This window comes from Streptopelia decaocto (assembly GCF_964273445.1).
Source record: "Streptopelia decaocto genome assembly, chromosome: 2".
NCBI classification, from domain to species: Eukaryota; Metazoa; Chordata; class Aves; order Columbiformes; family Columbidae; genus Streptopelia; species Streptopelia decaocto.
The window spans coordinates 108,941,843-108,969,841 of record NC_138655.1 but is presented as its reverse complement, the minus strand read 5'-3'; the positions used below and the strand labels follow the sequence as shown (position 1 = coordinate 108,969,841).

General features: G+C 34.6%; 1 protein-coding gene across 5 annotated transcripts in view; it reads right to left on the bottom strand.

Annotated features, from left to right (window-relative positions):
- LRRFIP2 (LRR binding FLII interacting protein 2) overlaps positions 1-27,999 on the bottom strand; it is a 55,438-nt gene that overhangs the window by 1,196 nt on the left and 26,243 nt on the right. Inside the window, exons 8-26 of one of the 5 annotated variants that reach the window (XM_082045320.1) lie at positions 27,685-27,750; positions 26,169-26,243; positions 25,353-25,400; positions 25,224-25,268; positions 23,698-23,745; positions 23,546-23,599; positions 20,774-20,881; positions 18,467-18,511; positions 17,660-17,773; positions 17,150-17,221; positions 12,284-12,454; positions 11,347-11,439; positions 9,242-9,334; positions 6,086-6,187; positions 5,705-5,837; positions 4,247-4,296; positions 2,895-3,015; positions 1,740-1,819; positions 434-538 (exon numbers count right to left, since the gene is read on the bottom strand). In XM_082045320.1, coding sequence (XP_081901446.1) covers positions 434-538; positions 1,740-1,819; positions 2,895-3,015; positions 4,247-4,296; positions 5,705-5,837; positions 6,086-6,187; positions 9,242-9,334; positions 11,347-11,439; positions 12,284-12,454; positions 17,150-17,221; positions 17,660-17,773; positions 18,467-18,511; positions 20,774-20,881; positions 23,546-23,599; positions 23,698-23,745; positions 25,224-25,268; positions 25,353-25,400; positions 26,169-26,243; positions 27,685-27,750 — 1,623 coding nt within the window. The remainder of the gene's footprint in view (positions 1-433; positions 539-1,739; positions 1,820-2,894; positions 3,016-4,246; positions 4,297-5,704; positions 5,838-6,085; positions 6,188-9,241; positions 9,335-11,346; positions 11,440-12,283; positions 12,455-17,149; positions 17,222-17,659; positions 17,774-18,466; positions 18,512-20,773; positions 20,882-23,545; positions 23,600-23,697; positions 23,746-25,223; positions 25,269-25,352; positions 25,401-26,168; positions 26,244-27,684; positions 27,751-27,999) is intronic. The other 4 variants (XM_082045321.1, XM_082045322.1, XM_082045323.1 and 1 more) reach the window with 4 other exon arrangements.

The following is a 27,999-nucleotide window of genomic DNA, read 5'->3' as shown; positions in this document are numbered from 1 at the left end:
TATTCCTATGGGTAGCAAACATGCCAGTCATGCAGCAGGTCTTAAGCAAGCATGACAAACAGCTCAGTTAAATACAGCTTCTTCCCAGCTCCCTGTGAGGTGTATGCTGGAAACTTCCCAGGCTGGCCCTTGACACAGAGCATTCAGCTCCCCATTAATTTTTGCAGAAGCATTAGTTTTAAATAGTGCAATAGTGGATTTAGAAGAATATATAATTTTAGATCCTTCCTTTCAAGGAAGTACTGCCTTGAACTGTAATTACTTTTATTTGGTAGTTGTCTTCTCAATGCAACACTGATATACTCGGAGACCTTCTCAAAAAACACTTAAAAGCTGTAACCAAAGATTACAAAAAACAGAGCTTGGAGGCAAAAGACAGAGCAGTCCAAGATGAAAAGGAGCATGGAGCTGAAAAGGAAATCAAATTAATTACCTCTCGCTGAAGCTTCCTCTTTTCAGCTTTGAGTTCATCTTCTACTTTTTCTGCATTTTCTGCTGCATTTTTATACCTTGCAACCTGCCCCTCAAGTCGTCCAATCTGCAAACCCAAACAAGACAAAAGATTACTCAGGTGTTCCAGTCTGAGCTCACCTGCCACCAGCTGTTCTTCACCTTCTGAAAAGCCACCATGACACAAGGCATCCTGTGAATTATCCATAGTGACTCCTTCTGGAAAAAGGAAGTTTGACTGTGTTAGCAGCAGCCATAATTACAAAAAGAATTTTTAAAACAACTAATAAAACTGTAGAATAAGTTGTGGGTAGAAACTTGGAATACCCTTGACTGTCTGTCCTCCCTGGCAAGGGTCATGGGAAATGGTAGAGAATGGAATATAGCATAGGACACAGCTGAAAGATATAGAAGGTTAAGAACTAAGCAAAGAGCTGGAAAAAGAAAAATCAAGAACTGGGGAACACATGGGATAAAAAAAAAAAAAAAAACCAAACCAAACCCAAACCAACAACAAAGTGACACACAAAAAAACAACCTGGAAAGGTGAAAAGCAAAGACCAAATGAAAATGCATACAGCAGAAAGGAGACTGTAACTGTTATCAGGACATGATGCAAGAGCTGTTGAGCTCAAGCACAGAATTCAGCAATAAAGAGGGGGGCTTGAGACAAAACCTGGCTGCAAACTGCAGCCCACTCACTGGACTGTTACATCTATAGTTCTCCCTGATACCCTGAAATCCATAGAATGGGCTAGTAGCCTGTTGCTGTAGAAGAGAGACCAACTATGCCTCTGTGATTCAAATCACAATCCTTTATATATTTTTAGGTGATCTACAGAGATGCTGAACTATAATACCATGTTACTGATTTATAGACACAAAGCATGAGTAAATCAGTATGAGAAACATAGATCTACAGAAATAAACTCCTGAATTTCAGAGAGTAAATGATGTACCTTCCACAGTCTATACAACTTTCTTACAAGTAATTAAGCTACATAAACTGATTTTCATGAACTAGTAGCTTCAGTTCCTCTTCATATTCTGCTGTACATTCACATCTCAATAAACTAACTCCGTATTATTTTCTCTTATGGTTAGACTATGCATAGGTATTGAATTAGACAATACATGAAAAAATACAAATGTACTGTCATTCTGTGCAAACTAAAAAGATAGTAAATCAAATTATGAAATATGTTTTCAGTTTTTGCTTATAGAAGTATTATAAAAGTGTGCAGAGCCAGCGTAATGATAAGAATAAATATGAAGAGAGACCCACTTACATTTTGTTCCAAGGTAGTTATATCTTGTTCAGCTTTCGAAAGCTTAAATTTATATTCACTAATTTGTCTGTTGGCATCTCCTAGACAAAAATTGAGACAAACATATTAGTCAAAGCAACTTTTTATACTGGCAGTTTCCCTTTTAATTAAAATTCATTAAAAATACCATTTTACTGAGAAGCCCATAGAAAGGTTTACAAAGACACAAATGTTATTTCAGAAGTCTTTTTGGAGAGCAGGAAAAGGAAATAATTTTCCTGTTTGTTAGAGAAGGTCTCCCTAACATGTTGTTTAGAGAATACAGCTACTGTCTCTGTAAGAGTGTGCATTAAATCTCAGTTTTATAAATGAGATATACACTCTTTAAGACACATATTTATATCCAACTCACCTCTCAAAAGAGAATCAACACAATGACCAACACACACTGTGAAAACGGATCAAATCACTATAGACACAATACCAGAAGCATTTGGCATTGACATGTGTAATAACATTCAAAATATAAGGAGTACAAGGCTTGAACCTGCCTGACAAACCAAGGAGTTTTGCAAATTATTTTGGTGTTATATTTTAGCCCTGACATTGCCAGTGGTCTGTTCATGTACATTGCCACAAGCATACTAAATGACAATCTGTCAAACAAGTTTTCAGCTGATGAAATAGCCTGCTTGAAATGGAAAGTAGCTTAGTGCTTCTGTGAAGCAACACTGAATATCGTATTAAGCTTCAATAATTTTTCATGTTTTATTTCAGAGAATAACAGTCTTGTAGATTAAGTTTCTGTATCAGAGAGTCAACAAAATAAAAAATCAAGTAGAATATATTAACAAAATATCTCAAGGTGAAATTCTATCATCTAAAAATCGAAATTGTTCAAGTAGTGGCACCCATTCTAGACAAGGTCATCAACTGAAAAATAACTTCCCAGAATGTTATTTTTCAGCACTGAAGGCGGCAGATTTTTAAGCTATTCTGCAGCTAGAATTCTCCTGCAGGGAGATATACCACCAAAAATCTAGCTGCTCAATTATATATTCCTTCACAATACTACTACTACACACCAATATAGGAAAAGAATATAGGAAAAGCAGCTGGAAGAGTCTGTTTCCTCTTGCCAGTAAGAATACCTTTGAACAGCAACCATATACCTACTCTGCATTTCAATTAGCTGCAAGTCAGAACCATTCTCTAAGCCTATGATATCTGTATTCATGCCATCACTTTTAGAGTATTTCTGTCGCTCTTCTTCCAACTGCATCTTCAGTTTTCTAACCTGAAAAAAAAAAAAAAAAGTATTCTTTTGTGAAAAAGAGACTTCTAGAAGGTTCAGTGGTTGTCTATCTAAATATTCAACAGGGAGAAAGGCAGAGCAGTCCCCAGGTGCTGCTAGCTGTGGCGGTTCTGTGTGGCCAAACAGCAAAGCCAGCCAGTATACCTTTTAGACTCTAAACACTTATGAAAGTTATTAACAATATCCTGGTGAGTTTACAGAAAGAATAATACACGGCTTTTTGGGGATCCTCTCTTTTACTCCATCTGGAAGTAAGGTCCTAGGCAAGTCTGTGGTGCACAATAGTCTTAAACGGTTCAATTTCATGCTACAGTAGCTGTCTCAGGATTTTTCCAGTAGTCAGGGGACACGGATTCCTCAGCTACGTCCTTTGTGTCTGCACTTTATGAAAGAAGTTGGAGCTACTTTTTTGATTCTATTATCAAAATACTGTCCTACAGATGAGTGGTTCAAGAGTTATACTCCCATTCATGATATAAATAAAATATTTTAACAGTGATTTCTACAATTATATGGTGACAAATACGCATATACATCTTTATATACATATATACAATAGCCTTGATTCAATACTGTAATTTATTTGCATTCTAAACCGGTATCTACACTAAAATTAAGGTATATACACAGCAAAATGAGGTGTAGACAACATGACTTTAAATTAGTAGTGCGTTCAACTAGAAGCCCCAAACCAATGTTATTATTAACAATTGTTCAACAGCTATATGTTTTCTTGAGTCCTCTCTTCTCAATAATGAACTGTATTAAAATACAACTACTTTGATAATATTAATTTTCTATTTCAGTGGCTGAAATTATCAAAGAAATAGCATCACTTAGCAATTGGGAAGCTCATGAGAACGTCATTTCATTGGGTTCAGTATTTCCACATAAGACAAAATAAAAGAAAGAACAACTGTAAGTACATGCACTAATAGTTGAGTCAGCAGCAAGTTATATTTCAGCTAACCAGCTAGTGAAATGAGGCTTCTTCACCATCTAAGATCAAAGTCACATGGAAAAGGACATTAGTGAGAGGTGCTGACAATTTGTGGTAGCCAGCCAGGTAAGAAGTTGGGTATTATATTTTGCTTTAGCGCTTTAATATTTGATTAAGCAGCTTAGGTGCTTAATATTTCTTTATTGCTAATATATTAATAGTCTGCAAAAGGATACAGAAAGGTCTGTTTCTGGAAAGAATAGCTTATTTTACCTGGGACAACAATTCCTCCTTTTCTCCAGCCAGTTTTCGTAGCCGGACATCTAAAACCAAAGAATTCAGTTAAAAACCTGAGAAATCTGTAACTAAGAACATATGTCATAATTTTTTGTTCATTTTCAAATGCTCTTCACAATTTAAGCTAATAGCACTGGGAGCATAAAAATTTGGTATCTCACTAAAAACAACATACCAGTTAATAGCAGGAAAAACAGGAATTTTTTTTCATTCACGTTATTTTAGTGTAACAAATTTAAAAGCAAGACCTCTGAGTTCAGTAATTCTTCAAACTAAATTAACAACTGAGTGGGGTGGGGGTTTTTTGTTTTGTTTTTGTGGTTTTGTTTGTTTGTTTTTAATAAAAAGAAAACACAGTTTTGTCCCAATATCTACAACGGCCATTTCCAACAAAGTTGTCTTCTCATTGTATACTCTTTTCCCCTCTTCTTAAAAACTGCTGTGTCTTCAGGGAAGGCACTAAGCTTCCTCATACGCTTAGAAAGTTTGTAGAAAGTGTTCTCAAACCACAAGAAAAGTACTTGGGAAAGGACCCACAGGAATGTTGCCCTATCTCTGCCCAGTCAGAACATCAGCAATGGCTACAAAAGCCTGTCAAGCAACACCATGCTTAGATTAGAACAGCTCCCTTGGAAGTTGTAACTTTGACAGAAACAAAGCACAAAGACATCTGCATTTCACTATGATGGGGCCACAACAGAAACATGTATCAGGTCTTATCTCTATCAAAAAAATATGTACAAATACAATGCAAGTCTATAGAGATATTTCTTTGCATGTTAACTGAGTTTTACAGTGGATTGACTACACATACAGTAACTTGTTCAATCTAAAAATAAAAGCAAATTAAAATACCCCCCACCCCCAAACCTGTATCTTTCTGTTGTCTGCATTGTTTTTTGAATGTTTTCAAAACTTTGGGTTTTTTTCCCTTCATGATTGTGATGAAACACTGAACTTGCTTTACCCTAATAAAAGCAGAAGTATTTCAAGGAAAGGGAAAGAACATACAATACATTGTTTTCTGTAATGGAAATTCTTTCATTGATTATACATACTTTTAAAGATTTTTTTTTTCATGAAACGCAATGAAAAACATGCTATTCCAAAAGACAAGGTATTTTCTGACAGCAGTAAAAGAGAAAGTGGAGCAAGAGATGTAATCAGTTACAAACATCCAAGCATATACTATTATTTTTTTACTCAAAAGATACATCGGTCTTTTTACTCAGCATAAAAAAAAAAACCCCAAACAACAAACAAACAAAAAAGCACAAACTAAACAAAAACAACCCCACAATCTTGCAAGTTGTGTAAACATGTACTCCAGAAGCATCACAGGTATCTTTTTGTATCTGTAAATCACAACTAACTGTAAATAGGAGGGAAACAAAGACTTCAAATACTCTATAAAGCGTATTAGGATATTTTTACCTAGTGGTCCTTCTCCTGCAGATTCCAAGACTTGAGCAGCTTCCTGTGATACAACTGTTATTGCACCAACCACTGATTCATGGTTTACATCACCATTTGGTGTGCCATCTGGAATTATAACTAATCCATGTTTCTAAAAATAGAAAAAAGAAAAAAAGAACCTCAGAGAAGAGCAGTACTGCAATATAATTGGACAGAAAAGTTTTTAAAAAGCTTTTCAAGATGATCTAAGCAGTTACAATGAAATGCAGCATTTATCTGACCCTAAGCTCAGGTTTTGAGACTGCACAAGAATAGTAACCATTCTTCTTTTTCATTGACCTTGATTTCATGCCCTATTCCTGGATTTCTGTTACTGTAAAGTATCTGCTACCAACATACCTCTCCTCTCGTCATTGCTTCCTTCAGGTCAGCCAACTCCTCTCTGAGCTCATCTCGCTCATTCTTAATGCAGTCAAAGTAATCTTTCTGTCTTTCTAGGGCCTGCGTTCAGGCAGATAGCAAGAAAAAGAATGGCACAGAGAAAAAGCATATGACAGACAGCAGAGAGATTTTCTACAAGTAAAGACAAAGAGCTCAATAAAATAAATTAAAAGTTATTTAATATATATAAACATACATCTCTGACAACTACCTTTTACAAGTCTGATATGTAGCCTCACTGCTGCATGTTTGTCATGACATAATTTTTTCCCAGGCAAGTCTTAGTAGATTCTATAATAGATTTTTATTTAGTGGGTTCTATTTTTGGTAGATTTTGATAAACTACATCAAATACCAGAAGAGTAAGTGATTCTTTTTAATACAGGCACTCTGCGGCCAGAAATAAAATTTCCTGGAACTGAACTGGCAAAGATCCTAAAACATCATGTCCATTGAACTAATTTTTCTACCTTTTACAGAGTGTAGAAGTAGAAATCTTACCTCATAAAAGACCTTGGATGTAAAAGCCTGCCATCCAATACAAATACTAGTTCATTTACTACTTGCTTAACTACTACAACCACCCTTTACTAAAACCAAAGCCATAGGTTTTAGAGGTGGAAAAAAGCAGCAAACACTAACAGCACTATTTTAGCACAAAAAAGTATCGCAGCTAAAATTACAACATGGACAGAGATGGCTTTGCCTACCTATGCTGGAGCTGTGTTACCTGGCAGTTAATCAGACATTTTCACTGAACTGAGCTGCATCCCAGTATTCCATTACAATTCAATACTGCAATGCATTACAAATAATTCTGACCATACAGCGACAACAAAAGTGTACACACATTTTGTTGAGAAAATGATCCAGCTAAACCTTATGTCATGCATGAATGTTTAGGAATGGACTGATAACTAGAAAGAAATGAAGGTGTAAAACTTTGTGTTATAAATGCCCAACATAATAATTGCAGTATGCTGAATTTCAATAGTTATCTAGAATCTGTATACTAGAGCAAAGTTTTAATGCATTACTCTTAATTTCAACAGAAAAAAATTAAGAAGTGCTGTTGCACTTGATTTATTAGTATGGAAGTGTAACATTTAAAATGCAGGTAATTCAAAATGTGTGAAGGCATTAGCTGTCACATCATAGTTTAACAATTCATAAAATGTCCCTTCATTTCTTAACACACACCTGATCTCTAACTACATTATAAACAGTGTGATGAACTTTAATCATTACATCATTTTGTATTCCACTTAAAGATACAAACACCTTTGCCATTTTCAAAGAATAGTGGCAGAGCCGGAGCTCGCTCACTTGAGATCCTGGGGACTTGGCAGTGCCCTGTGATGCTGCTGACCTTTCCAAAACAGCCCTTCTGTCCTCACCCCCTGTGCACAAGCATTGGAAATCAGAAAACTTTGACGGGGAAGGATGTGAAACTGATAGAACCATATATCTTTAGTTATGGAGAAATTACTAATCAGTATTCAACATTGAAAAACTTTAATAAAACTGCTATTCGTGTGCTTGGAGATTATGATACACGACATGAATTTTGTACTAAATATACTTCTGCAATTCTTCTATTGGGGCAGAGGGAAGAAACCATGACAACTAAGCTCTGCAGACACATTTTAACAAACCAGTATGGTTAACATCTGATCATTTGGCAGAAAGTATACTTGTCTGGGGTCCTTTTTTCTAAGTATTCCAAAAACCTCCACAAAATCTATACCAAACTCAGACATGCCATTGCTAATGCACGTACAATTTGGAGTCACCAAACATTAAAACAGCTGTATATTTCAGGAATATAACCTGGGAGTTCAGTGTCCTCAAACTGATCTAATTTAAGAACAAGTACAACTGCACACTTCAATCACTTTGTAGAAACAGGACACTATATGAACGCAGCGTAAAACAAACTCGTGCTGTCTCTGTTCTGCTTGCCTCCTGTTCTTCCTCTGAGGCAGCAGTCTTGAATATATTTTAAAACCGGTTTAAAATTCTAGTTAAACTACTTTGTGAAGCTTCTCAGAGACTTCTGAAGCTGGAACAGCGTAAAAATGAGCAAAGCTACTCAGCATTGGGGAGAAAGACTCAAAAACTGCAAGCTAAGAATAGACTGCAAATGTTTTTCGGTAACAGAAGTGAGAAAGACAGTAGCATTTTTACATTTTAAGAACTAAAAGACTTCAATTCTGAGAAGGCAAAAAAAAAATCTAGTAATGGTGTTTACAAGAATATAGAAACTGTCAGGAAAATTTTGTCTGAAGGAAAAAAATATCGTTTTTGTCACTGTTTTTATGAACATTATATAAACGCTCTGTGCAAACTCTGACAACATATTTGAGAGAGAAAAAAGTGCTTGCAGAAAAAAAATTGCACAAATTGAAACAGTTCAGAACCCAAAGGTGAAGAGTAAGCATGGCAAGAATACTGTTAATTAAAGATTTAAAAAAACTGTCAGAAGAATGTTCAGAAAAAAATTAAAAATATTGAACTATTATGATGGAAGAGAAGACTGCAGTATGGATTGAAGGACTGAAAGGTGAAATAAATGCTGGTTGAAAAAAACCAGAATAACAGGGCTTTTTTAAACTAGGCACCATCGGTTAAAAGAGAACTTCTCAAAGTGACTTGAACTCCAGAAAATACAGCAATTTTCCAAGAAATCTGTGCATGTCAAAATCCAGTGTAAAACACAGAGAGAGGTTACCCTACAGTTATTAAAAGGCAGACAATGCTTTTCTAAAGACTTTCCAATGAACTCCCTCTCACCACCAGGCAATCTACTTGTGCTACAGAACAGCCACAAGTGCAGGGCCATGTTGTTATCGCCTAGGATCAGATTACAAAGTTATAAAATTGTATGCGTAACACTTTATTATGTTACAGATTTAATTAGTATTATTCATCTTTGTTTGCATAAAGATGAAGTGGAGCTCATTTTCCACAGAAGAAAAAGACTGCAAAATGTTTTAAATATTTAAATTGGGATTGGCCTTCATTTCTTTGGAGTACACAGCATTCCTTGGAGTGGGGGGGCACCCATCTACTTCTAAAATGAAAAAATACCTTCCCCCCATATTTGATTCATACCCCTATTTTTTTATCTTTCCAATTAATTGTCTCCTGAAGATCAAACACCTCTTTGGTTATGGAGTCTATATTCTGCTGCATGCGTTGATTCTCCTGTAGTAAATAGGATGAGGGAAGAATAGAAAAGAGAAGTAAGGAAATGGAAAAAAAAGGAAAACATTAAAATAGAGACAGGAAATTAAATAGTAAAAGTCAACCAAAGAGTTATGAGCATGAAGTTAAAGAAAAAGGGTGCTACTAAGCGTAACATAATATTTCCCTTAGGAATTAATGCAAGAGAATGGTAACTAATTTTAGTCAATCACTTAATGTTGATGAGAGAATTTAGTGCAGGTAGAGTTACTTTTTTTTTTACTAACAGTTCCCATTGCAGACTGTGGGTAATATGCCCTTTCTTTACGAAAATAATCACCCTGTGGCTATTTCCAGATACCTTCAAGTACTGTTTAGAAGTGAACACTTATTTTAACAAGTGGTTTTATTAATATTTTACAAAAGAGAAAACCTCCTTGAAAGCATAAAGAAGAAAGTTTGAATCAAGCGTCCAGGAAGTGATATCCAGCTGCTGACTGCTCTCTGGTACTATATTAATACATATCAAGTGTGCTCCTGTTTTTTATCTAATACTGAATTCTGCTGTTTGCCCTGCAAACATTAACTAAAATTCTTTGCTACATTCATATAATTATGTATTAAGATGATATAAGAACTTCCAGGGCTAGAGATAACTTTTTGCCTTCCTAGGGAGTGAACTTGATTCTGCAAAAAGCTAAATGGCTTCAGCTAGATTATCTGCTAGTGTGAATAGCTAGAGAGGTTAGTCGAATAAATGTTAAATATGGAACAAACTGTCTTTACTTTTGAAGGAACGGCATGCATTTGGTGAATATTCAACACACATATCCTACACTCTACCAAAGCACACATTCCAGCAAATCTGTTGCATATTCTTGATTCACATACTTTTTTAAAAAAGCAATCAACCACAACCAAAGTAGAAAGCAGAAAGTGTTTTTTTTTCCTTCACAGTGAAGTCAAAGAGAATCCAGAGCAAGTGACAGAGCTACAAGCAGAATTTGCCAAGATTTTGCTTGTCAGCATTAATCTGCAAAATCCTGCTGTTTAGGCTAATCTTTCTCCTTTTCTTCTGCTAGTAAGTCATATCAACTCCAGCTCATGAAGCATATTATTTTCTCAGTAACCATAACAGATCTGAGACTTTCCACAAGCCTTTTGGAGTTACTGCATTTCTGCCTGGAGAGCATAAAAACTTAATGAGGAAAGAAATCAATCAGTGAAGACCAATATTATATAGCTCTTGAAAATTAGGTAGTGGAAATTTTGGCCCATACACTTAGAATAACAATTTTTTACTGAAACCAAAAGGCAGTATGAAAATCACGTATAATTGAACCACAACTTACAGTGCTAGAACCAAAATCAATGGGAAATGGACACCTGCATACTACTGACAACATATATCTTTGTGGACCGTTTTAAAATTAAGACTGATAATAGCTCTGGGATTTTAGGGCACATTTCTTCTGGAAATAAATCAAAGGAGGGAGAGGGGAAAAGAAAGTAACGCAACATGCACCCAGCAACATTGTTATGACCCAATAACACACTGACCAGTGTTTCTACATTTATGCTTGACTGGTAAGCAAACATTAGTTACTGCAAACTTCAGTGGTTGATGCTCACAAAAATCAGAAATAACTGAAAAGAAAACTTTCAGAAAGTCAAATAATATTATTTTGTAATATTCATGCATCAGAACTACTGGCTATCCTAAAGATTTTAGCCATAAAAACATTAGTTCTGCCCTCAGAAGGAAGGAAAGAAAGTAAAAATCATGAGAGAACTATGATCCTCACAGGAATTAATGATTTTACACATTTGAAAACCTTGAAGAGATATTTTCAATTTTACAAATTAAGAGAGATTGATAACTTAAATTCTACCCAGTCAAACAAGATTAATTCTTTCTTAAAAATGTAAGATAATATTTAAGCTCACTTCACGTATGATGGTTGGTCCCATTCAAGTCTTACACCATATATATATGTGCAAGTTCTATCTGACACTATCTTATACGAACATACCTCTATCAATTCATCTCTCTGTCGAAGGCCCTCTTTAAGTTCATCCAGCTTATGCTGTAGAACGCTGCACGTGTGTTTCTGTCTTTCCAATTCCTATATTAAACAAAGTAATGATTTTTATTTCTTTTCAGTTTGACACTAATTTCCAATATTAAAAAGTTAGTAATATCACTTAACATAACGTTACCTATGAAGTTACTGCAACAATTTGAGAAATTCTACCTACCAAGTTTCTAAAATTCACAGAATCAGTATTTTAGGTAAGTTCTCCAGATATTTACCATACAGAAGACTTTATTTAATAAAATCTAGAGTGGACAGAAAAGATGCTATAAAAATTTAACTACAATATTAATGAGAAAAGCTCAAATATTGAATTTACATAAATATTCTTGGAAAAAACCTGCCACGCAGATCTTCCCTTTTCAAGAAAGTGGGACTGAACATGCCCTATTCAATTCAAATGCATATTTTATCATTAGTATATTGCATTGATTAAATGCAATTAATTTGCATATAATTGGTGCAGAGGTGGAAGGGTGGTGTATGTGGGGTGGGTTGGGATGTGTTTTGGGGTTTGTTTCTTTTGGGGGGATGGTGTTCAGGTTACTAGTGTTTGGGTTTTTTTGGTTTTTTTTGTTTGTTTGTGTGTGTGTGTGTGTGTGTGTGTTTTTGTTGTTGTTGTTGTTTTTGTTAGTTTGTTTTTTTAAATTATTACTTTTTAGTGGGGAGTGGTTTGGGTTTTTTGTTTGTTTTGTTTTTAAAACAAACAAACAACCTCCCAACACAAACAAAACAACACTCAGAAGATCTTTGGCCACTGAGATAGACAGACTTTTCTACTGATCCAGAAGTTCTCAACTGTTCTTACTAAGTAACCCAGGCTTCTATGGTTTATCTTTATAATTAGAAAAAAAAAGGACATAATAATCTGTACCTTTGACTTCTCTTCATTCTCCCTATAGAACTCTGCTATCTGTTCTTCTTTCTCCTCAATGACATCCTTTAGAGTATCCACTTGGTAAACTAAGTTGTTTTTCTCATTGTCTAGTTGAGCATTGGAAACCATAGCTTTCTTGTACTTCTCTTCAACTTCAGCTAGCGAATCCTACAGACAGTAGAAAGACTTACATTAGTTTAACTTTTTGATGCATTGTTATAATGTTAAAATACCACCATAATGCTGAAGAGCACTACCTCTTTTACAGTAAAATCACACAACTATTTTTGTTTCTGAATTGTAATTCATGTCTTCTCTTTAGAAATACCAGGTCACGGTTCAATTTCCATTATTCAGGTTAAATCAGACACAGCAATTAAAAGTTATCATTATAAAAATATGAGAACTACAAGATAATATTCCACTTGCATTTTCTGCTCTGCCACCTTCACAACTAAACTCACAGGGTAGTAACATCACAGCTTTATTGTATTTTCAGTGCATGCACAAGAAAGTAGTTCAGAATGAGGCAACAAATCTGACAGAGAGCACTCAGACAAGTAACTAAAAAAGATCACAGAAATCTCTCTAAAAGTAGCTATAACTTAATGTCCATTATTTGAGTAGTGCTTTATACTTTGAAGTTAAGGTAATCACACTTTAAGTAATGATTCCTTGTTTAAGAAAACATTTTCTCTCTTTTTCTTACTGAGATTAAAAAAAAAAAAAAAAGCAGCAGCATGTAAAGATTGACATGCTTGATTCTCTACCTGAATGTCCACATGTGCCTTGCTATAAATGCTCTTATGCAATTCTTTCAAATTTACCAATATTATTTTATCCTATTTTTTTCCTCAGTACTGTAACAAATGTCAGCTATTTGTTCTGCATTGGAACAGGCTGCCCAGGGAAGCAGTTGAGTCACCATCCCTGGAGGTGTTTAAGACGTGCAGATGAGGTTCTTCGGGACACGGTTTAGAGGTGGACTTGGCAGTGCAAGGTTAATGCTCGGCCTCGAGGACCTTAAAGGTTTTTCCAACCAAAATGATTTTATGATTCTATTCAAATACTAGAACAACTATCACTCCAGACACTTTTAAAACATGTAATGATTTCAATATGCATGCTTCTAAAAACACAAAAGTTGAGTTTGAGTCCTAATTTTAGAACTGAAAATAAAAACTATTAAGCCATTCCATTTCCAAAGTAGGTTTGTGCCCTACTACAAATCCCCTAGTATTTAATGCAATCTATTCTTTCAAAGCACGGGTAGCATAACCTCAATGTTTAATTTGTATTATGACAGTAGAAGTACTAGCATAGAAAGGGCATCAGGCTGGGGTTTTCTAGGAAACAGAACAGTAGGACTAAGATACTAGGGGAGAGGATGGTAACAACCTGAGTTTCCCAAGAATATGTAAAAAACCCAGCCCCAAAACCCTATTCCATGTTATAAATCCCCACTTTGAGAAAGCTGTCCTTAAAGTACATATGTTAACTTTTATAATTTTATCCTAGTCGTGGGTATTTATATGTCTCTGTTCCATTCACTAAATTCTGGAGAATTTTGTGCTGGAGAAAAACAGTATTTTAGAAACCCTAGAAAAAAATAACTTAAGACATACTCTGATAGACTACAGATCAGAAGAGACAAAAAAATATAAGTAGCGAAAAGATAAGAAAACTACCATTATCATTTGGGCAGCAGTAAACAGCAAACAAGATTCATGATAAGATAGAAGCAAATGAAAAAGGACATATGTAAGTACATTCCAGTAATTTTTAGGTTTTAGATTACACTGAAAAAAACATTTTTTGTGATGGTGGAAGCATGACAAATCTTGTAAAGACTGGTAAAACAAAATGTCAGAGAGAGTAAACCTTCCAAAGACTTTCAAAGAATAATTTGATTTAGAGAAAAAGAAGGAAAACATCAGGACTAAAATGAATGCTGTAGTCCTTTTGTGAGGAGATACGAAAATTCAGTGAAAAGTACAACTAGGAAAAAATTCCAACTTGATTGTTTCCATGAGTGTGGTGAGTGGAGTCATGTTGTAATTTCAGTTCACAGAGATCTCTGGCCACCATCTGCTCCGATCTACTAATTAAACAGGGTCAATCAAGATCAGGCTGCTCACAGCACTTCTCCAGTTCATTTTAAATATCTCCAGAGATGCAGACTGCAGAACCTGGGTGGACAACCCGTTCCAGTGTTTGACTGCCTCCGTCATGAAAAGTCTTTTTCTTGATATCTGATTGGAATTTCTGCCTTTACAATGCAACTTCTGCCTGTTGCATCTTGTCTTGTCACTGTGCACCTCTGAAAGGAGTCTGCCTGTCATCTTTACAGCCTTCTATGGGGCAGCTGAAAACAGCAATGATAATGCCACCCCCCTGCCCAAGGCTTATCAAATCCAGTTGTCTCAGCCTCTTACAGTATGCCAGGTGCTCCAAGACTTCAGCCTTAAAGAGAAGACTAAGTTGGGGCTTAAAAGATTGGATTAAAATGCCATTAATCAACAAGTTAATAGGGGACAAAGTCTGCAGTTATGAAAGAGGAATAAATTGATTTTGAGACAGAAGAGTGAGAATTGCTTCCCAGAAAAACAAAAAAATAAAGCTATGCCAAAGAGTCTCCAATGAGTTAAGAAAAAAAATAAAAAAATTGCAACATTGCTAAGGCTACTCGAAAAGAAGAAACAATTCCAAAGAAAAGTATTACACATGTTCCCCATGGTTACAGAATTCCATGTAGTTTCAGTAATCTTCCAGTTTGGTGGGAAACAACATGGATTTGGAAGAATTTCTGAAGCACTTGAATGAGGCATTGGAATGCCTAAGGATGAAGCAGTGGGAACAGGCTGGAAGGAAAACAGATAATAAGGCTCTCCACATAACCTAAAGCTATGAAGAAGTACCACCCACAATTCTTAGCAAAGTCAAAGGGCTATGCAAATTAGCCTACTTGGCTAGAATAAGATGATTAAACCCAGCAGACATCAAGGGAATGCTCTGTTAACTGCATAAAAGAAACATTTTGAGGAAAAAAAAAAGATTCCTTTCTAGTTGATGCAAGGGAATATAGAAAGAATCAATAAAACTGAATCAGACTGAGACATGAAAAGACCTAACTAAATCACTAAATCAGAACTATCCACATTAGAGTTTATTCTGCTGACACCCAGCAGATTTGTAGCCAGGTAAAAACCACACTCTTTGTAGCACGAGGGATGGGCAACCACAGAAATAGAGTTAGCATGATTACATATCACTGTTACTCAGCCATTGAAAAAAACCCCACCATTTAAAAGGAGTGTAAAAACAGGTATCCTAGTAACTAACATACACAAGACAAAACTGCTAAAGCAGAAGTTGGGAAAAAGGCAATACCTTCCTAATTACAAAGGGTTACTGAAAGAATCTCTACAGAATGCAAATTAACTTAGGAAGATAGTATTCAGTATTAACCATAGCATAAAATGCAATTCCATTTTGTAAGTCAAGCATAGATCAAGATCTTACTGTCTGTTGCACACCTGTGCTCTTTGGTAACTGTAATGGATTACAACAAATAATAGCACATTAGTAATGATTCGGAAGAGTAGTCATGAGATGCTGGCAAATATGCAAAAGTGTGAGAGTTAGATCCGTTCTGAAAATATGAATCTCGCATTTTATTCAAATTTAGTACAATCATAGCCATGTCTAATAATCTTGTAATCTACTACTCTTTGAAGTCCTTTTAATATTCATATGGCAATATGATTAAAACAAGATGTACTTCACGTAAACATATAGCTATCAGATTCAAAGTTACTTATCCTCTAAAGAGGAAACAGTTTTTGCTACACTCAACAGCTCAAATTACATATCTTCTCTTTACTATACCATCTAATATGCTGTTTAATCAAGGAAATTCGAGGAACCTATTAAAAACATCACTGTTACATGCTCTAGTACAAAGAGCTGTCATTAAATTCAGTCTCTATGTGGATATACAACAAATATGGAAAGTTCTCTTTACTTTTACAAGGAACCATTCATAATTAGGTTACAGGAAAGAGAACAGAACAAATATTCTGAAAGAGATTTGTAAGCCACATCATTTGCTCTATTCAGTTTCCCTTCAACAAAGAGGGGAAAACAATAATACTTTAACTGCAAACTGCTAATTATGTAAAAATTTGCAAAAGAAAAGCACGCACACTAATTTAAACCAGTCAAAATACAGATAGACTTCACTAATCTAATATGAAAATACAAACCTATAATTTCAACAAAGATAATGGGAATGTAAGTCAAATATTAAAAAAAAAAAAAGTCCTTCATAATGGCAAAGCACTAAAACAACCTTAATCTTTGCCTGCATGCCCAGATACATTTCAGCACATCTTTCAAAATTAATTTGGTTTTGCTTTATAAGATGTACTTTTGCTGCAACTTGGAAGACTAATGCTTAATTTCTTAAATTATTTGTCATAACTATATCCTGTTTCTTTCTTCCTCACTCAATACATAGTAATTACTTTGAGTATCCATTTACTTGCTAACAAAAGTCTGAAAAATAGAAATTCAACTTCTCATTACCTTACAGAAGACACTTGCTAAAAATTTGAAAGTTTAATACTATTTTAACATAAACCAAATTATGAACATATGTTTTAAACGTAAATGAGATAGCATATCTTAACGATTTACTTATGTGACAAATTTAAGTTGATACTTTCTATGCATTAAAAGTTAGAGACATGCTTTAAAGAAATTTAAAATCTTGTTAGTAAAGCCTTAGTTAGTGGAACCAGTGGTATCTCCATTACCCCAAAACACCCATACAGAATGCATGCTTGGGAGGAGCCCTGATACCTTTAGTTCTTTAAGTCCCTGCATGTATCTCCCTTCTACATCGTGTATCTGGTCCTTAAGATCATAGATATCCTGCAGGACATAGGAATGAACCATTGCATAAGAAGTATGGGGAAATAATTTACAGCCGAAAAAGCAATAAAAGGTTTACATGCATTTCTGTCAAATGCCAAAGCCTGCAATAATTCACAGCGATCATAGTTACTTCACAACAACCTGATGGAAATTAAGATTTTGTTTATATTCCTGAATCCAAGCCATCTCAAATAGGACAGAACTGTTTCAAATTCGACATAAACAAAGTCTTATTTTAATATATGCTAAACTGTTAACACTATACATATTTATAAACAATTACTAAGATACAGACATATTTTGTGATTAAAAAATACATCCTCATAACTTTTTCTTAGTATTAAGAAATCAGAAGTTCTACAGCAAAAAAAAATTCCTCCTAACCAAAAATACAATTTTTAAACCAGTTCCAAATTCACTGAAAACACAGTTTACCCGTAATTCACTGAGGGATGCATCCGGATCCACCAAACTGCTCGTGTCTCCACTTCCTCTCCTAGATGAGTTGCCGCTCAGAGGAGTTGCACTTATTGAGTTGCGAGATGATGGCTTAAAAAGAGAAAAACACTGTATCAGTAATTATGCTGTCATATCCAGTATACTTGATGTTGCTCTCTATAAATTGATTCACAGTCATAGTATACTTCTCTCTCTTGTTTACACCATTTCTTAATATTAGCTTATAGACAATATTTTACATTGATTATTTTCCAGCACTTTTGCTGCTGCTTTGTGAAATGTTCATTTCCTTTGATGACTTATCAGTCAACATAACATTACAGGTTTGAGACTCCTGTTCAGAAGACTTTCATAAGGAGGCTGTCAGTGCTGAAAAACTGTAGAAGTTTAAAATATTCCTAAAAATTGTGATTTCTGCCACCCAGGACTCAGAATAAAGTTTCCAGCAGAATCTAGCACATGAATTTTAATAGCCCTTGCCTGCTAAAATTCAACCTTTCCTGCTAAATACTTCTCACACAGAAAATAAATTCTGTAAAAAACTAATACTTGCTAAAAGTAAACTGAAGAATACAATTATTTCCTCGGGAAATGAAAGACACAAAGCACTAATATTTTGTAGATAAAAAATATATCTAAAAATAACTCTTTGCAAGCTCTTAAAAATTATTAAAATACTCTGCTAAAAAACACACAACACTTATACTTTTGGAACTGCTTCAATCCTTTTAAATTTATGGATGAACACTGACTTTCAATAATTTTTAAGTTAAAAACTCTTACCCTTGAAAATATTTCTGAATGTGATTTTTCACTCTTTTCTTCTAGCTGAAAGAGAAAAGGGAAAGCAATCACAATACACCTTTTCCAATGAGGCACTACTGAATCACCATCTTCTGTTCAAAGATACTGAGAAATATTTAAGAATGAAAAATGAAATAATGAAAAAAAATGCAGAAGTTAGCATAGATTAAGACAGGAAAAAAATATTCAGCATGAAAAAGTAGGTTTTACCTCAATTGCAAAAATAAATGAACACTTGTAAAGAAAAAGTCAGAAATGTTTTCTTGAATATTGGTATATGACTTCTTAAAAACTTTAAGTATTGAACAACAAAATTTGTTTCACTATTCAACACTATTTCAACAGGGTAGTGACTACAACACTTGGTGGCACAACAAACATGAAGCTTCATGCAAGTGCACTTCAGACAATCAGTGGCATCAGTGTGAAACGTCCTAGTTATTAGAAAACACATTTGTTCCTTTAATCTCTTTAGTGAAACCTCTAGTTACATCAGGACGAAAAAACAATTCTGGCAAAAGCTCAGAACTGAAGTGTACTAATTAATAGCAACTCAAAATAATTTCAATTCATATTTTATGTATTGAAGCCTAAGAAAAAGAACTACCATCCCCCCTTCTTATTTAGGAGACTCATATTGTAAACTTACATAGTAGATTTCCGTATTTTCTACATTGCTATGAATTAAAATAGGTGGAATCAAATGAAGACACTAATATGTTGCCATATTTTCTAAAACAAGTACGCTACACCAAGTATGGTATCTCAAATATCTGGCTTCTTTGAAAACACCTGTTTTTCTCCCAGTCCAAGGACAACAGACTTGGAAATCTGCTACAAGGAGAAACAAATGTTACAAGATCTTCCATTTTCCTTCTATTTTGGTTTCTGCAGAAGGAACATTGCACTTCCATGGCAAATTCATCATCTCCAGAGGTGTACTGAAATTGTAAATTGCAAATATTTGTCACTACTGTGATGGTAAACTGTTACGACACCAATTGATTTGAAGCATCCATTATTACAATACCAGTTACAAAGCACTATAAGAACATTAAATCATCTAATTGCAGAACCAAGGAAACAGCGGCGGTAAGGTGCTCCGGCAGTCACCTAGTCCTGCCTCCCAAAGCCAAATCGCTGCCGAGAGTCCAGGTTAGCTGTGGCTTTATCCAGCCAAGTCCCACCAGCTCCCAAAGCTGGAGGTTCTCCAGCCTTGTTGCAGCCTGACAGAGCACAACACCGACCTCCTTGTGGAGCTCCTTGCAGTGGCTCATCTGAACCTCTCAAGCTGCAACATGAGGCTGCTGCCCCTTCTTGCACTGCTTGGCATGGGTGTGCAGAGTTTGGCTCTTGCTTAATGGAAGCTGCTGATCACCACGTAGCATTCCCTTGGCCCAACCCAATAAAGCCCAGTTCTCTCAACCTTTCCTCCTACCGCATGTGCTAACCCTGACTGTCATTTCAAAGACATGCCAAAGAACAAAAACATCACTATTTTTTCCACTGTTAAACACAAAAGGTTTGACGGCAAGCAACAAAAAGAATTGGACAACACCCTCAGACACATGGTGTGAACTGTTGGAGCTGTCATATGCAGGGACAGGAGTTGGACTTGATGATCCTTGTGGGTCCCTTCCAAATCAGGAAATTCTGTGATTCTAAGAATTTCTAGAATTGGTAGTAGCAATAAAGAGAAGGCAGCTGGGTTTGTTGTGAACAACGTTCGGACTAAAGGAATACACAGGAAAATCATAGTGATAATTTTCCTGTACCATAGTCTGTTGACTTGGGATTCAGTACAAGAGCAGAGCCAACAATGAGAGTTCCCGTAGTGGATCCTGACAAAATCTTAACTTGGATCAACGAACCCCAAAATGTACCAACAAGGGCTCAGTTCTAAGTATTTATTTTTGTCACTAAAGCAAGTAGTAGTAGTATTCCAAAAGCACACAAAAAACCTAGACACTTAATTTCCATAAGAAAAAACCCCAGCCTTTTAAATTTAAGAGGTGCTTAAGCTCATCACACACACAAAATGTGAAGCATTAACACATCACATGCTCCTAGCAACAGGCAAAATCCCCTTCAAAATAAATAAAGCAGCATGCTTTTTAAAAATTCAGACTCCAGATATATTTATACAAAAAATGTCCCCGAATCTATTTGCTATTAAATAACTCTGAATGCTTTCACAGTGTTTATTATTTCAGAGTATGAAAAGAACATCCACAGTTAGTAAATTTGCTGTGTTCACCACAGTATAACAAGCAGCATTGCACTCACACTATTCAAATCTTGGACGTCATCTGCATCGGAAACAACACTTCCCCTGCGGTTGGAACGACTAAAATAGTCAGCAGCAGTTTCACTTTGATCAGAAAAATCAGAAGACTTCAAAAGATAAGGAGAAAGGTGAGAGAGAACTGAAGATGATACCACAGAATGAACAAAAGTTTATTTAAAAAAAAAAAACAACAAACTCCAACAAGAAAGAAATCCTAAGTTAAATCTCCATTATTGCAATTTATTCTTGTTTTTCTAACAGTTTAACAGCTGTAAAAATCTTAATTATTCTTCTAGAAGTTTGCGATTTTAAATGTGTCTACATGAATAAAATGTGTGCCACACTGATATGAATACTTTAGTCAGCATATGCATTGTTTTTAAACACTCTCTTCACATGTTTGTTATTCTTATAGTTGACAGTATCTAAAATGAAAAGCAATGAACATTTATTATTGTTTCATTTTCCTCATTTGGAGTAAAATAAAAAAATACAGACATACAAAAGGGTTTAGTACTAAAATAGCACCCAACAAGCTACAAAAATACTTAAAAAAGAGTCTGTAGAACATAAAAACTTTTATTTATCAGCTTCTGATTCTATAAAGTTAGTATTTTCCTCTACAAATGCTGTCTTTTTTTTTTTTTTTTTTTTCAAATTAACACAATCCCCACACTACTAATTATGAGTATGATCTGGGCTTCCTTCATTTAGAACTTTAAGAGGCGGTACAATGGAAGACAAGCTTAGCCCCAAAGCTTATGTCAGAAGTACCTAAAAATGTCAGGAAAAAATGCTAATGCTACACATGAGTGGTAAAGATAAAATATATCTAACCATACTACAGTAAATACACCTGCCATGGGAATTCAAATGAAATATTTAACTGAGAAAACATTAAACATAGCTTTTGCTGAGAACAGTAGGTTTACCAAAAGTGTTGTACGGATAACATCCTGCTTCAAAAGACTTGACTTTATAGTTAATGTGAACATCATACTTGGTTTTTAAAAGCAATTATAAGAGAACAAGCTTTAAATGAACAGTTTGAAAATATTGTTCCTAGCTAATTTTCACCACTCAAAAAAAAAATTCTAATTTCTTCGTACTTGATGTACATGAGTGATGCAGCCTCATCTTATTCTGATCAAAGACGGTGAGATGCCTTTTATGCAAATATGACCAGTTACATATAAAACAGTTTGCTGATGAACACCTGTATCAGATTAGGACTACAGAATTGTATTTTTTCTCACTGCTAGGTTATATTCTATTTCTCTGACACAGAATTTTTTTTTTTATATCAAAGTAAATATATTTACACAGTCAGAGATTTGGCTAAACTTCCTTATTTGACTTGCATTTCACAAAGTAGAAATATGCTGAACAGAATTCTGCTTGTATAAATCATGCTTACAGCAGAAGAACAAACAACTCAAGGGCTACAATCTATGACAACACAGCTCTTTTCATTCAAAACCAAGTTACCTGTGCTGTTGGTAAGTCCATACATCCAATAAACCTGACTGCTTGTCTTTCTATGCCTTTTGTACTTCTAATGTCTTTCTCAATAGATTTATCAAAACTGATACAGTTTAAGATCGAGATACACATGCAGGTTTTCACCAGCATTTTCTACTGTTTCCTACTTTATCTTTTGATTTTCAGTGAGTACTGAGCTGACTTCCCATGCACTACCCAGAGTGAAACCAAAATATTAACCACAGAAACAGTAGAAAGGGAAAGCTATGAATAAGATTTTTACTTAATCTGCTTTTCAGAATTATTTTATTAAACAAATACCTTGAACTCTAAAACATTCACCAGTGTGAGTGAATGGAACCTTGGCATTACTGGTACCACATATACATATATATATGTATAGCAATATATAATATCAGATCTCAGTATAAAGTGTATGCTTTTAAGAAATGAATCTCAATGTTAAGAGGAACCAAGTTCAAGAGACTTTGCAGATGGATGTTAGGTTTTGGAATTTCATTAAAGCAACAGCAAAATTCCTGTTTTCCTACACTCTCAAAAACTCACTCTGACATCTGTTGTAGCTAAAAACATCCAGTTTTGCAAATCTGGTTTTGTTTAGTATCTATAACATTGTTTAGAATATGTTAAAAATGAAAAAAAATCATTGACCATTTCAATGTAGCGCATACCAGAATATTGATTTACTTTTTCATGTAGCATGACAAATAAGCAGCAGTACCAATGAAACTAAGACAGTTGTTCAGTGGCAGAAACAGCATAGAAGCATTTAAAATCCATCTGCAGCACAAAAAGCCATCTTTGGAATGATCCTTTTAACACAGTACAGATCAAATTTCTCTGTTTTGAATACTGGTCACCATAAAAAAAGAGCCAGCGACTTCTTACTGCACAATATAACAAAGTTTGCTATAGTACCCTTCCCAAAAAGACAGACTTTTTCACATGTATTGTAGAAACAGTTTAATGTGCCTGCCCCAACTATGTACCATATTCCAGTTTCCAACTCTTTCCATTTATATATATTACAAACACCTAAAAGATGTTTAGAAAAACAAATTCCTTATTGCTTCTCCACTTTACTGTCTTCCTGCTAAAACTTTACGTCTTACTAAAAATCAAATCTCTGACAAATTACATTTTTTGGATGCAGAATTGAAAAATCGAATCTGTGTTTTGGTCAGTAAAAAGATCCCCAGTGTAAACACTCATAATCATCGTGCATTAGTATCAAAGCATTTAGCAAACCATGCAAAAGGAACGCTCACCATAGGACTACTTCGAATTGAGCTTGCTCTTGAAGAATAACTGTATTCAGATGGCTAAAGAAAAGTTATGAAGGAAATTTTCACAATATTCATAGATTTTTCTCTCCAGAAAACAAAGTTAATGAAAGAAACCAAAAGCCTGTTACACTTACAGTGCGAGAACTATATGAGCTATATAATCCATCACCATACAAAGATGCCTGAGAAAGAAGGAATGAAATACCATTTATTTTCAGTCTGAATTATGCCATGCTCTTATACACTGTAATTCTTACAAACTCTAATGTACTCTATCTTATTCCATCTACGCATTTTGCAGTTAACATTACACTTTTTGAAAGGACAAAAAATTTTAAAAAATTTCCAGCAGCATTTCCTCCTACTATTAGGGATTTTTATTTCCAAATATAAATCTAAGATTTTCCTTGCACAATAGCAAAAGAGTTTAAAAAAAAAAAAAAAAAAAAAAACACAACCAGAAAAAACCAACAACAATGACAAAAAAAAACAAACAACCAAAGCTTAACTATTTTCAGAATAAAATGAATTAAAATATTTAAATTGCCATTTGGTTTTCGCTGTTCTGAAGCCTTCAGAAGTTTTAATCCATGCTGGGAACTGAAGCTACCTTGTACACTGATCAGTTTTATTTTGTGCTCGTCCATGCAGGTTTTCCTGAAGAAGAATGTTTCAAAGTGCAAGGCTGAAATCTCTTTATCTTTTAAAGGAGCTCTGGGCAACACAACTTTAAAAAATGAACTACAGTCTCATGCTGCTTTCTTCCTACATCTCTAGTAGAAATCAGAATTATATGTAGATTAGAATTATAGATAATAGCAGTCATTATGACCTTGATGTCTCACTGGATCTTATAATGTTTCCTTGAAGAACATGCACAAAACCAAAAAAGTAAATTATCTCTGTTTGCAATCCAAGCGTACAACAAGACCTCACTAACTACATAAAAATATTACATAAGAATACTTGACAATTCTCTACATAGGTTTAGCATGTCTCTAAATGGCAGTATAAGTTGGATTTGAACTATTGTAGCAGCAAAAGGCATAAAAATTCAGGCATGCATGTCACTTTTTGAAGACGACAACTTTTTGTAGAGCTATCTTAGCCATTTTAATGGCATTTCCAGCTACACTAGAAGTGCCATTAAAATGGCACTATAATACTTTTTATTTTGTAAAGATGCAGATTAGGTTTTCATCCTATTACATTTTTGTATTACTATTAAATTTAAATATGGCATCTTATTTGAAAGTATTTAAAGTTTATTTACCACAAATTTCTGTAATCTCCTAACAATGATTTTTCCTATTCAAATGCTTAAGTAAGTTCTTTAAATACTTTTTTTTTAGTATTATACATGCAGTTGTTATTTAGTATACTTAGATTAACTTGTTGCAACCCATGTTCTTCATCATCGTTGTATTCATAAACTTTATGCTTGTCCGTAAAAAGATCAGTAAAACAGCAGCAATTACTAAAATTCTTTAGAGAGGCAATTTTAAAATGTTAAAAACATTAAACTGACTGCCTCCACAGAACAACGCACACAAGCAGCAGCTTTATTTAAAAATATGAAAAAAATGCACATGTAATACTGTCAAGCCTCATGGCCATACAATACAATTTTAAGGCAACCATGCAAATGGTGCTTACGAACCAAACTGATACTTCTTATCAAACCAGTGTTTACAGAAGGAGACACCTATGAAGAAAAGTGTAATTTTATATTTCTGAGGCCATTCAAACATCTAAAGATAGGCAAGATGTTATTTTACGTGGTACTAACCCTGTAACTCCTAGTTGTTGCCACTGGATCACTGTATAGAGAAGACGACTGTAGCGTGAAGAACAGAAAATGTCAGAAACACCTGTTCTGTGTACATTTTTTTTTAATCTATTACTTTATACTCCCCAAAAGTTCTAAGGATTGAAATATTACATTTCACATCTATAATAGACAGGAATTTTAAGAAATGTGTGGATACACACTCCGAGAAAACCCATTATCTTTGAAATCATAATCTAAAACATTAATTAAAACAATCCAGTATTTTTATCAGAAGATTTGTAGAAAAGAATGATAAGAAATTAAGTAGCTTTCAAAAGACATGCTGATTTCCTCTAGCTACTTATTTCAACCTGTCCAGCAGCTGCAGGTACTGGAAGATACCACCCATCTTACAACAGACCATTGCTTTATCTCTCCTGTTACTGTAGAAGAAAAGCAGTACATTGGTACCAAACTTTAAAGACTTTTTGCTGTTGTTGCTGTTTTTTAAAAATAGGACTTTGAAAAAGTATCACAGCTACTAGTTGTTTTCTTTATATTAGAGAGCAATCAGGAAACAGAAATTTTAATTTTAAAACCCCACATACGCAGAACACAGAGTAATCCATATGCAGAACACAGAGTTATCCATTCATTTTATAAAAGGCAACCCTTAAGACCAAGAAATACAATTTCAACTGCCACTAGCTGTAATAATTTGCAGTCTTATAGAAGGAAAGAAAGAGAAGTTTGTTTCATATAGCATAAGAAAGCAAATCCAAATATATGTATTTTATATACACGGAAAAATTAACATAAGAAGAGGAGACAGACCCGAGTATGGTAGGAAGGAACTGGTTTACTATGTCTAAGGCTGCTATAATTTCTTTGATCATAGTAAATTCCACTCTGTGGGGGGAGAAAAGAGAAAAGTTGCATCTATAGATCTTGTAAATAAAAGTTCTATCTCAACATTGCGCGAAAGTTCCCAAGCTTAGAACTTGTACAGAATGCTGTAAAAATTTTCCCCTATGGTTGACCCATATATGACATTCTGAAGTAAGCAAAGCATAAAAAAAACCCCAAACTACTTATGTATTCTATATATCAGCATTATCTGTATTTTTAATACCATGTCCAAAGTAGTAAATTATTTTGTGTCCTTTTCCTCCACCCCCCAACAAATAACAAAGCCCCAAAAAGTTTACCTAAGCCCTGATAAGTGCAGCATGAAATACATTAAGAACGTATTTGACAAAACTTGCTAATAATTAGTACAATGATTTGCTTGATTTTTTTTTTTCTATTAAATACCAATCTGAATCAGAGCGTTTGGGGAGAGATGACAGAAATTCCTAAGAATTTAGTAGTGGAATGGCTGTTTGTGTGATCAGCATTAGTCTGCACCCTACCACCATTCCTTATAACAAGCGTGCATGCTGAAAGCCTAGCAATTATACTTTGGCTTAGTTATGTTGTTTTTTGACACTTCCTACACAAATTGCACATAAATGTATATGTGAGAAAAAAAATTATATATACATAAAATGAAGGAAAAACAGAGAGATGAAGACATGGCAAAAAGTAGTGCTTTCAGCATGTAGTGCTTGATATCTCAATAGGCCATGAAAGGCAGACAGATCCATCCTACTCATGTATTTAAGGACTGGGGAAACAGAAAAATGGTGCCTCAATAACGCACACAGAAATGCTGTAATACAAACAAGTAAATACACAAATTATTTCAGCCTTTCCTCAACACAGGTGGCCACGTCCCCAATCCCTGATGCAATTGCTGATTCTTCAGTGCCAAAACCCTCTGAAAAATTACATCCAAAATATATAATTTCTTGGCACTATATTCACATATGTTACACACTGAACTTTCTAAAATAGTTTTGGGAATATCACAAGAATCCACATGCCTTTTTCAACAGTTCACTGGGTTAATGTCAAGGTTTATGGTAAATTCAATCTGCTTTACATCTACATTTAAAATATCTCTAAAGTGATAGGGGACAAAGTGTAAATAAAAGAGCACATATCTCCAACCTGACTGAATAAACTTTCATCCAGAAATGCGAATTTACATATTCACAAAAGCCTTCCCCAGGCCTCCAACAGAACATGATTTCTATTCAGCTGATTCCATTCATGGAATTCCACTACCATGAGCACAGTTTCAAATGCTCAACCTCAGGTCAGAATTTAGTCAGTACAAGAGGTCTCTTTTTTTCCTGAAAACATTTATGTGTATGTCAGCAAGCTAATAAATCTATCCATAACTTTATCAGTATGTAACTCTACACAGTTAGTATATTTATAATAAATATTATAGTCAAAAACTAACCAATAAGTCTTTACGTGAATAAGCAGCTTTCTTCTTTGAACTATGAGATTCACTGTAAGCATGACTCTAAGAATAAAATTTAGAGAATTAATGCCACTATATAGCAACATCAATCTTAAAATATAAATAAGTCAAACATAAGGATTTAAGATTTTTATCACCTACAATGGAAGCACAACAGAAAATTCTAACTACATTGTTAGAATAATAGGCCATACTTCTATGTCTGTGTAAAAAAGAACCGATATGTAAATCTATAACCAAGACTATCTCTGATTAACACGGGCTTGGCTTAAGACAGTGCTCACATTTCAC